Source organism: Peromyscus eremicus, chromosome 15 (genome assembly GCF_949786415.1).
Source record: "Peromyscus eremicus chromosome 15, PerEre_H2_v1, whole genome shotgun sequence".
In the NCBI taxonomy this organism is placed as follows: Eukaryota; Metazoa; Chordata; class Mammalia; order Rodentia; family Cricetidae; genus Peromyscus; species Peromyscus eremicus.
In genome coordinates this window covers 24,263,285-24,275,577 of record NC_081431.1, presented here as the reverse complement: position 1 = coordinate 24,275,577, position 12,293 = coordinate 24,263,285, and the positions used below count along the sequence as shown (strand labels likewise).

At 38.1% G+C, this 12,293-nt stretch overlaps 1 protein-coding gene across 2 annotated transcripts in view; it reads right to left on the bottom strand.

Moving 5' to 3' along the window:
- The window catches only part of Atf6 (activating transcription factor 6), a 169,386-nt gene that overhangs the window by 75,426 nt on the left and 81,667 nt on the right, over nucleotides 1–12,293 (bottom strand). Inside the window, exons 14-15 of one of the 2 annotated variants that reach the window (XM_059280171.1) lie at nucleotides 11,280–11,347; nucleotides 9,452–9,563 (exon numbers count right to left, since the gene is read on the bottom strand). In XM_059280171.1, the coding sequence (XP_059136154.1) occupies nucleotides 9,452–9,563; nucleotides 11,280–11,347 (180 nt within the window). Of the gene's footprint in view, nucleotides 1–9,451; nucleotides 9,567–11,279; nucleotides 11,348–12,293 lie in introns of both variants that reach the window. The other variant, XM_059280170.1, reaches the window with a different exon arrangement.

Genomic DNA, 12,293 nt, shown 5'->3' with positions numbered 1-12,293 from the left:
TGGAAGACTTTTGATATCTCAGGAACACTTTAAACATTATTTTATTTTTAATCTAGTTTTAATTCCATATACTCTTTTTCTTTGTAGTTCTACTGCAAGTAAACCAAAACTCTTCAACTTTCTCCATGCTTTGCTTTACACATAAAAACATTACCGCAGATGAGGAACAAACATTGTGTTGACTTGATTAATTTTCTTCAGAACATCTGTCAAGTATAAAACATAACTCTGCTCTTACATTTATATGTACACAAACCAATCACATGGTCTCTGTCTGTAGGGAGAAAGTGCTTGCCTTGCACAGTCTAGTCCCTGAGGAGTTGCCATGCACACTCGCACGGGGATGGGCTCTGTTCCCTTTAACTATGCCCAGGCTATCATTTCTTCCACTCGATGCCATATTTACCAAACACTCCATTTGATTTCTTTCACATTCTCTCTCACTTCTAGTGTGGATTCTGTTCTGATTACCATGAATGTAATCACCATCACCAGTGATTTCTGTTTATAAAGCTAAATGGGATTTTAATTGCTCACTCTCAGGCAGACTTGTAACATCTGATGCCGCTGATTACCTCTTTTTGGAACACTTCTTCCTTCACCTCCAAATGTTAAACAAAATAAACAAGTTGATACTTTTCCCCTTATCTACACTATTCTCTTCCACTTCTCCTCCTGTGCTCACAATGATTCCTCATGTTTTCCTGCTTGCGCTGGTTCTTCCTACACAATAATACATCATAGCAAGTGGCTTGGTTTTCCAAAAAGGCTTTGCCTTGGTCTTGTTCTCTTTGGAAATAAATCAAAGGAACTCTAATGTGTTTTGGACAAAGAGAGTAATAGAATGAAACTCCAAACTGATTGTTTTTAAAGATATAGAAATAAAAGCTTCAAAAAGGCAATGTAGGAAAATGATTAAGAACACAGACTCTGGAGTCAAACTCTTAGGTTAAACTCTGGCTCTGCCACTTTCAAATTATGTTACAGTAACCCTCTGTGTTCATTCCCTAATCTGTGGAATGGGACAATAATTTTATCATAGAAATAAGAACTAAAGGTTGATATATTGTGCACTGTAGGAATATTAAATAAATCACAAAACTGGCAGCCATCACAAAATCAATTTTTTTAATACACAAGACTACCTTTTAACTTGATACTTTGTTTTTCAAAACTCTTAAAATGTATTAACTCCACCAGACTGAACTACTTTAGTAACATGTAATAATTCAAAGCAATGTCACAGCCTTCTAAGCAGACAGTGTTCACATGTATTCAAACAGAAAAGTAGAAAAATAAAAACCACATTTCTAGAGCTAAACTGAAAATGTCAATACCCTCTAACTTTCTCACTTTACAGATAAAAAAGCTAAAGCTTCGAGGGATTTGTGATTTGTCCAAAGTCACACAGTAAATAAATACCAGTAAGAGGCCCATTGGAAGCTAAACTGGAGGTCCTTACATTTTTCTTCATATAATCATGTGAAAAAGCATTCATTCTTAGATTATATCTCTGTTTGGGGGAAAAAGTTATCATCATTACAAAAACCTGAAATTTAATGCAAGGGAAACTATCAAAATTTGATCTACCAACTATTAACCCCTACCATTAATCAGTGCAAATTAATTAGTTAATGTATTTGTTCATTTTTAAGATAGGGTTTCATTATGCTGCCAAGTATAGCCTCAAACTCATGATCCTTTTGTCTTATCCTTCTAAGTGCCTAAATTATAAGTGTGAGCTTCTCAGTATACAATTATTTGTTTATTGACTTATTTACTTACTGTTGATTTTGGGGGGGGTGTTTTGTTTTATGATACAGGGTCTCACTATATACACCAGGCTGTCCTCTGCCTCCTGAGGGCTGGGATTAAAGGCATGTGCCACCACACCCTGCTACTGTTGTTTTGAGGCAGGGTTTTACTCTGTAGCCCAGACTAGTCTAAAACTCATTACATATATATAGCCCAGGTTGGTCGTGAACTCGTTGCAAGCCTCCTGCCTCAGCTTCCCAAGTAATGAGATTATAGATATGTGCTATTATCAACAGCATTTGTTCTAATGCTTAATTTTTTTGTATCTTAAAGATATTTAACCTCCTTCTGCCTCAATTTTGTCATTCATAAAATAGGATTAGAAATACTTATATGATTATATAAAATGAACTAAGAAATTATATATTATATATACTTATATCATATAGAAAACAACTTTGTGAAGTATAAAGTCTGAATACATTAAATATGTTAGTTTATATATAATGAAATAAGAAAAATATTTATAAAAAGGAACATTGCTGATATAATCATTAAGTAACCCTCACTTAAATGGATACTTAAATAATTCTACTCTATTGTTTTATAATGCACTTCAAGACCTGAAAGTATATTTTAAGGAAAGTAAAAAATGAGAAAAGCATTCTACACAAGGGATTTTTTCCTTCCCCTTCTAAGATATTTTTTAAGATGCAATGATTATCCCAAGATCATCTATTCACATTGTTCTAGCTAGAATTTGGCAAGAAATGTCATGGCAGTGGTTGACTTCTGAGATCCATATGTATATTAAAGTTGTAAAATCTTAGAAACAAAAGACAGTATCTTTTTAAATCAAAGTTTATACACTAATTTATTTTTTATTGCTAAGGAAATTCCTCTTACCTCTAAGTATACATACCACTAACACACATATATAAACATATATAACATAAATTGCAATCACATAATTATAATCACTTAATATGCTTTGTACATGAATTATACTTTCTTCATATATTAGGAAATTAATATAGGAATTGCTTTTGTGGTCACCCATGGGAATAAACTTTTGGCAAGTATTCTGCATAAATTGCTTTGGGATGTCATTCTGTATGCTGTGAATGTGTATTGCTCTGATTGGTTGATAAATAAAATGCTGATTGGCCAGTAGCCAGGCAGGAAGTATAGGTGGGATAAGCAGATGAGGAGAATGGTGGGAAGAGGAAGGCTGAGTCAGGAGTCGCCAGCCAGACACAGAAGAAGCAAGATGTAAAGGCAGAACTGAGAAAAGGTACCAAGCCACGTGGCTAAATATAGAAAAAACTATTGGTTAATTTAAGTGTAAGAGCTAGTCAGTAATAAGCTTGAGCCTTAGGCCTAGCAGTTATAATTAATATAAGCCTCTGTGTGTTTACTTGGGGGACGAGGGAAGAAGAGATTTGTCCCGACCACTGGCTGGCTGGGACACAGAAAAGCTTCCAGCTACAATAAATAACACCACCAAGCAAACTTTGCAATCATCAGAACATTTCCTACAGTTTGTCTAAAGTTTTAAGTTTCTGACTCATGTACTCAAACATGTTGCTTAAATCTATGCTGGTATAAAACAATAACCCTTCTCCTAAACCCAAAGCAAACCAAGAGCAAACAGAGATCTACAACAACCCATCTGCTCCAAAGTGCTTTCACACACACACACACACACACACACACACACACAAATTATGAGAATAAGAATAACTTAAGGTTCTACTTGATGACACTGAAAGGCATTAAGCAATCCATCCAGGTAGTTTCTTTACCTCTAAGACTTAGATTAGAGACAAGACATAACACTGCCGTTATTCTGGCTGAAGCAACCAGAAATGAACAAAAAGAGAGGCCAGTGCTACCTAAACCCTGCTGGACTCAGCACCAGTTAGGTTACTTAGATCAGTAAAATAGTCACATTTCTTTATGCCAAACAATGGAAAATACCTTGCAAATAAAACGCATGAACAACAGTGCATTTCTAATACTGAGCTTCTCTCAGTGACACATACCTACAATATCTATACTCAATAAACACTGAGTGGCAGGAACTGTGCTGAGTGAGTATCAGGGTAGTAATCAAAAAGTACATACTGCTTCCTGCCTATAATGCAGATGAAAGAGAGAGTGTGTCAGATCCAATAATCAGGAATGGACATAAGAAAGATTTTTTAATATAATAAAACTAGTGTGTTATAATAATGTTTATGGAGGTTCAAGGGCCTGCACAAGCAAGCAAACATCTCTAAGGTGTGTGTACAGCTAAAGCTCAGGTTTTCTTACAGTGTGGCCTCGGGCTTTTCTTTGTAGGAAGTTTCAGGCTTACAAAAACGAGAATATATTGAAAACAACCATATTTTGTTGGTTATAAATGAATGGTCTCTGGATCATGAGCTAAGACACCCACGACAGTCCTTCATACAAGATAGCAACCAACTGTCCAATAATAGCCATTTTCTGTTTAAGAAATCTGATTCAGCCATGTGTAAAAAAAGACTACTTAGAACCACTGGTGTTGCTGTCGAATCAGGAATAGCAAACTGTCTCACTTCTCCATGGGGATTAGTGTACATTCAAGGTGCTATCTGGCTGCTGAGCCAGTTTCCTACGGTGTTTCAATCCCTATACATCATACAGTAAGTCCTTGTTGCTGGAGGTAATCCTTACAATCTACACCATATACATACAATGTGCTCATAAACGTTTTACAAGCAATCACAAGGAGTGAAATCTACCTACAAATATGGTACTATTTGGAGGAAGAGGGAGAAACATCTCTGAGATAGGCATATAGCTGAAACTCAGATCCCTACTTACATCACACATTCATTTGAAACAACTGAGAAGACACAAAAGTGTTTACTTTTTTTTTTTTTTTTTTTTTTTTGGTTTTTCGAGACAGGGTTTCTCTGTGTAGTTTTGGTGCCTGTCCTGTATCTCGCTCTGTAGACCAGGCTGGCCTCAAACTCACAGAGATCCGCCTGCCTCTGCCTCCCGAGTGCTGGGATTAAAGGCATGTGCCACCACCTCCTGGCAAGTGTTTAGTTTTAATGTGAAGAACAGGTACTAAAAACAAAAACAAAATAAAAAATGCAAAAGTATTCTTAAATATCTCATTTGAATAAGAAATATCAAATAAATGGGAATAACAGACATTCATTTGTAGCCAACTGAATAAAAGAAGATCTGTTCTTTCTCTCATCTGTTGCAGGATATTTGAACACTGTGTGAAGATGTGTCACTGTGATTGGTTTAATAAAAAGATGAAGAGCCAATAGCTAGGCTGGAGAGGACAAGGGGGACTTCCAGGCAGAGAGAGGAACTCAGAGGAAGAATCAGAGGTGCGGAATTGGCTGGTGAGATGCAGAGGAGGTCAGGCATACTAAGTGTGGAGGGGAGGTAACAAGCCACGTGGCAGAATGCAGATTAATCTAAAACAGGTTATTCTAAGTTATAAGAGCTAGTTGGGAACAAGTCTAAGCTAAGGCCAAACTTTCACAATTAATAGTAAGTCTCTGTGTCATTATTTGGGGGCTGGAAGTCCAAACAAAGCCCAACAAGAAAGCCTGGTACACCCATCTTTCCCCAGGCCCCACTCCTGGTATGAGTGTGTGGGTGCTGTACATACATGTGGGGGTGTGGAGGCCAGAAGTCTATATCAGGTGTCTTTAATAATGGTTCTCCATCTAATTTTTGAGACAAGGTCTTTCACTGGATGCGGAGCTTGCTAATTTGGCTATGGACCAATAAGCTCAAGGTATCCTCCTGTATCTGCTTCCCTCCAGCACTGAGGTAACAGACACATGCCACCATGTCCAGTTTTTAAATGAATGCTGTGGACCTGGACTCAGGGTCCTAATGCTTATGCAGCAAGCATCTGACCAACTGATCACCTCTCTAGCCAGAAAACCTGTTCTTAAAGAGAAACTGCCCTAAGATTTGAAATCCTTACTCCAGATACAACTGACTTGGAAAGAAACATCCATGGATGGCGTTTCAAAGTTCACTGGAATGACAGCTGAGGTCACAGCACTCCTCACCCTTCTCAGGTTTTCTTTTCTTCTTCGTTGGCATCACTTTCCTACCTAACTTTCCTCTTCTGAGAATCTACCTCAGAGCTCATGCTCTTGAATTCATTTTCTTATATTCTTTAATCCACACACACTCCCTGAATAACTATTATACAAACACATTAAGAAAAAAAAACACTGCATTTAATTACTTTTTTCTTATTTATGTATAGTTTGTTCAAAGTACCTTGGAAGTTTGAGAAAACCTATTCTACACCCTACCCCTCCAAATCACACCCAAACAAGTTTTAAAAAAGGAAAAGGAAAAAAAGACTCACAGGAGAATGAAGTATGATGCCTGAAACTCAACAAGGAGAGAAGAGCCTGCTGTGCTGGAAGAAAAACCAGGCAGAAGGAAGGCAAAGCCACAGAAAAGGTTTCCTGCCAGAATGTCTTTCTTCTGACCTCAGCAGGAACTCAGTAGTTACCTCAAAGCATGTCTTCTTTAGAGAAAATAATGTCACAGCTCAACAGTAAAGAGATTAATGGGTGCAGGAGTATAGGGTGTGAGGAAGCAAAAGTTTGTGAGGGGCCTGGTTTACTAAATAATGGTACACTGGACAATCAATGTCCACATGGACTTCTTCAGCTATTAAAACATGTAGTTAAATATATGCTAGACAGTAAAAGAAAGGAAGCTGGACCAGTAGCCTGATCATAAGTGTCTGGCTCTTGCGAAGCAGAGACTTGGGGTTTCCCAAGTTCCTTCTTTCTGAATGTCCAATGCCAACACTTCAGGCAATGGCATTGAGAAGCCAACAAGAGCAAAGTCCACTGCCTCCTACTCATGCCACATGACTTTCAACTAAACTTTTAGCAAACTATTTCACACCAAAGAGTGGAAGAAAATGTCAAGCATGAGGTAATCCACTACTTCCTGTATTTTCATCTCAGCAAGAGAAAAATGAGCAATCCAGGTATTTAAGGACCGGATTCCTGTCTCATGACACAGTTTACAACCAATGCAATAAAGTTAACTTTCATTTCCCTACTGTTAAAACAAGACAGAGACAGAGACAGAGACAGAGAGAGAGAGAGAGAGAGAGAGAGAGAGAGAGAGAGAGAGAGAGAGAGAGCTGGAAAGAATGGAGAAAGAAAGATGTTGCAGGTTTATATTTACTCTTCCTAGATATAAAATGTTAGATGATAAATTATAATTAGGAGGTGAAAGGTACAGACAGAATGCATAACAGACCCTTACCTGAACTACCTGAACATTAAAGGGTGGAAGGAGAAATCAATAATTTTCCAATAGCCCTTCCACTACAAAATAATGAGAAAGAGCTTTTTACACATGTGGGGAGAAAGTAATCCTTGTATATTTAAAAAAAAAAAAAACAAAAAAACATCATTTATCCTCTTTATTAAAAAAAAAAATCTAGTCTCCTTTAATAAAGTCTCTCCTTTCTCCACATGCACACGCGCGTGTGTATGTGTGTGTGTTTGTGTGTGAGAGAGACTTGTTTTCATTGTGTAATGTGTGTATGTGTGTGTGTGTGTGTGTGTGTGTGTGTGTGAGAGAGAGAGAGAGAGAGAGAGAGAGAGAGAGAGAGAGAGAGAGAGAGAGAGAGGCTTGTTTTCATTCCTAGAAAGTCATTATAACAATGACTTCAACTCATGGCTTAACAGCTGCTGCTTCTATTTGTTATACTGTTTTGAACAAATGAAAGCATATCCTGAACTACTTTTAAAATTAAAAAAGCTATTTTGGCAATTAAAAACATGCTTCTGTATTAAGTTCATTAACACAGTCATGTCAGCACCCATCAGGTCTTTACAATATCCATTTTAAAAGGTTTACTTTTCCTTGAACTTTAAACATAATTGTATCAATAGAAGAACAAATCCCTAGTTCTCATGAGTCAAGACAGTTGGAGCCTTAATGAAATTCTGTTCTCAATTTCCCCCTTGCCACTCAAAAGGCACTATAAGGCTGGCAAAGAAATATACTAATTGTTTGGGAGAACAAGATGAGCATAGGAATTTTGTGAAAAGACTGTAATCACCAGATACTATGGCTAAAGTATTCCAAATCTCCTGGTATATTTAATTAATAACTGGATATATATATATATATGTCACATCTGATCTCCTTAGTCTTTAAGAGCCCATTTACTCTGTTCCTGAAACCCTTAGTCACTAAAAAAAATGTCTAATTTAGAAAAACACTAACTAGTTCACTGGCAATTCCTGTGACAGTGATTGGCAACAGCACCTGAGAGACAGAGTCACTCTACTGTCAGTAAATCGTATTTCTAACCATACACCCCTTACAGTCTGTTCTTTACAAACGAATGGCTTAGGCAGCTAGAGAGACGGTTCAGTGGTTAAAGTGCTTACAGTTCTTCCAGCGGACCTGAGTTCAGTTCCCAACACCTACATCAGGTAGCTCATAACTGCCTGTAACTCCAGCTCCAAGGGACCTGACATCCTCTTCTGGACTTTGTGGGCAACGCACTTGTCAGGGTTTGAATGAGATGTCCCAACAGTCTCAAGCATTTGCACGCTTGGTCCCCAGGTGGTGTCCCTGTTTGGGAAGGCTTTAGGAGGTGTGGCCTTGCTGGAGGAAGTATGTCACTGGTGGTGGGCTTTGGAAGTTTAAAGACTCCTGCCATTTCCAGTTCTCTCTCTGTCTGCTTTGTGCTTGTGGTTGTGTGAACCTCCGGCTTCCTGCGGCAGCCACCATGACTCCTGCTACACTCCATCATCACGAACGCTTACCCTCTGGAACCATAAGCCCAAATCAACTACTTCTTCCATAAGTTGTCTCGATTGTGGTGTTTTATCACAACAGATAGTAACTAATGCAACACTCACATGGGCATACCAATATATACAAGTAAGTAATTAAAACAGACTAGGTTTTTTTTTTAAGAAAGAAATGGCTTTGGATGCAAATCACTGAGGAGTTCCAATCATTTCTGTTTTCCTGGTTAATGTACAGCACTCTAAGGGACTGTCAGATGGAAACTCTATGAAGAATATATCGTCATTTTATAGGAAAAGCAGATGGGCTGTCAATGGTTGTGCTTTTTCATGTAGTCTAACATTTTTAACATTCAAAAATTCTAGTATAAACATTCATGCTTGTACAATCAGAAATTATGTAACATACTCTTCACCAATGAGTATAAACGTTTAATGAAAAAATAAAAAGGAACAAAGAAACTTGGAAACACAGATCTAAACACTCCACAATTGACAAATTAACCAGCCTACATTTCAGAAGTCTGTTCCTCAATTACTAAATAGGCATTGGCTTACAACAAATAATAGGGAATGGTGTTTTACTTTCCTTTTCATTAGAAACAAACAGCAACGGGGTGACAAGGAATAAAAATCAAGGTGTGCTTGTGTTTTCTAATGCACGATATGTAGCCTGACATCAGTGCCATGTTCCATTTCTTCAGCGCTGACCAGCTCCGTCAAGTCTGCATCCAGCACTGCACTCACTCACACCGCTGCACCTGCATCACTGACCGCATCCTGCCTCCTACCTACCGCGGTACCTTCTACAAGACTCTACAAGTCTGAAGTCTTGTACACAGCAGGTGCTCACAAATGTTTGCTTTATTCTTTGAAAATGAACTTACCCTTCGAAATGATACGACGTAAAAAGTGTCTCCCCTTCTGCGGATGGCTTCAAAGAAGCCTTGGTAACTTCCCGGTGAAGCATAATACACTTGCAGTTCATTCCCAGAATTTCTACTAATGTGAGAAGACAAAAAATATCATTAACATTCAAACATATTGAGTCTTCCCAATTCCTTCCATTCTAAGGCCACATCTGAATCTTAAGAATCTCTTTCAACCAAAACAGTAGCACTTTAACAATTGTTACTTTTTAATCTTTTTTACTTGGCACATATTTATGGGGTGCCATATGATATTCTGCTACATTTGACTTATGCAAATGATATGTTTTTATTGCTATTGTTGTTTGGGGTGCTGGAAGATCACACATAAGATCTCATACCTGCTTCATTAACCTGCCTGGTTCACAGAGCAAGTCACTAAGGGCTTTGACTACAATTCTGCCCCACTACAGGTAGCCCCTTAATTGTGACTGTCTTCCTTCCCACACCACTTTCCTCCTCAGTTACATTCACCTGGATGATGACATCTGACCTGCTGGATACTGCACTCTCTTTGGAACCTCTCAAAATCTCCTGTAGTACTATTTAGGAACGCGAGATTCTTTGAAGTCAAATAGACAGGGTCTGAAGTCTATCACTTGGTTCATGACTTCGAAAATTATTAAAAACAGCAACAAGAACTCCCTTGACTCCCTACCCTTTTCATATATAAAATACACTTTTGAACTATTACATAAATTTAGAGATAAGATGTATGTAAAGTACCCGCCAGGGTGGATGAGATGGTTCAGCGGGTAAAAGCACCTGTCACACAAAGCCTAAGACCTGAGTTTAATCCCCAGGAACCACATTAAAAAATGCTGGATCAAGCCAGGCAGTGGTGGTGCACTCAGGAAGTAGAGGCAGGTAGATCTCACAGCCAGAGCTACACAGTAAAACCCTGTCTCAAAAAAATAAAACAAAAAGCTGACCGAAGGACACAACTGTATGCCAGCACTCCTATAGCGATATGAGGGGTCAGGACAGAATAATCACCTTGAAACCTAGAGTTCATAGAACAACCGAAACAAGAGTGAGCCTGCATTAACAAGGTGGGAGGAGAGAACTAACTCTCCAGAGTTTTTCTCTGACGACTTTTCCTTTGACTTCATTACACACATATGTTGTTCGAATCTTAGATGGTCTTTTAATAAAAAACCCAGTACCAGATATTGGGGTGAAAGCTGAAAGATCAGAGAAGTCAGCTACTAGTTCTTACCTCTATGAAATCCTCAGCCTAAACAGAGTGAGTTCCTGTTTCCTCGCGCCTTATATACCTTTCTCTGTCCTGCCATATTACTTCCTGGGATTAAAGGCATGTGTGCTTCCCAAGCAAAGGCATGTGATCTCAAGTGCTGGGATCAAAGGTGTGTGCACCACTGCCTGACCTCTATGTCTGATCTAGTGGCTGGCTCTGTCCTCTGATCCTCAGGCAAGTTTATTAGGGTACACAATATATCACCACACATATATATACACACACATGCACACACAAAATAATAACTTTTTTAATGTGATCACTCAGCAAGACACCTACAAAAGAGAGAGAAGGTAATATCCCTCTCCCTGAGGCTTAGAAAACATCGGATTTTCAGCAAAATTATGACTGAAAAACACTCTGACTAAATCTGTATTTAAGAGACTTAGGATTGTTAATTGGTAGTATATGTTCATTTGAACTGATAAAAAAGTCATAGAGGAGCACTCAAAGGAGATGTGAATTTCAACTTCACTAAAACTATAATACAGTTCAAGCCCTCTGGCCAAGAGCTTCGCATCTTCTTACCTAATGCTAGTGGTTTCTGTGTACTGGACAGCCATCAGCTGAGAATTTGAGCCCTGTTCCAGAGCACCCTGGAAGAGAGAAAAAGATTTAGGAAACCACACGAAAAACCTCCAATACTGACTCATACTTGGATTTGTTATTTAGAATCGTTCTGGTCACACTGTAGGCTGAGAATATATCTTACACAGTCTTATTAAGACATTTCAGACACTTCCTACAAGGTTTACAGAAAGAATGAGAAAGTTCAGTCCAACCACTGCAGGTTTTATGACCAAGCTGTACAAGCATTACTGGGCATGTAATAACTTTCATTTGTCAAAAATCATTATGTTACAGACAAATTCCTAAGAAATAGAAAAGTCTCAAAATGAAACGAGAATTCCACTATTCACCAAGTTACACACAAATTCCTCATGCCTAACAGACCTATCAGCTGAACCTCATGAAAGGCATCTAACCCACGACTCTCTTGGCCAGAGAACAGTTCAGTATGGAACCATCAGTGGCCAATATGTTACACTAGAAACCTGTAACCTGTATTTCACATGGCATTTGCTCTGTCCTCTGTCCTCTCAAACTTCCTGGAAGTTTTGTAAGCTAATCTTTAGGAGAAACTTGTAAGGATATCAGAATTCAAAGGAATATTACTATTATTACATTACAAAGTGACCTTATTGTTACTTCACAGCAATAAGTACTTTTGATACATAAATAATAGTTTAATCATAAATCTGAAATTTATTAATTGTTGTGTTCAGACATCCATCTTTATATGAAGCGGGCTTCAAAATTAGATATCTGATTTCCTTTAAGAGGCTCAGGGTATGACTCAGGGTAAAAGTTCTATAAAACAATAAAATGTGATAAATATTAAAACAGATGCAGATATAAAATGCTTAAGGGAGGAAAAAAGGAGAACAAGTTTCTTTGGTAAATGGCACCAATGTGCAAGGATGACCTTGAGATTTCCACTTTCTGGATCCACAACAAGGACCTTATTTGGTAATTGTTAAT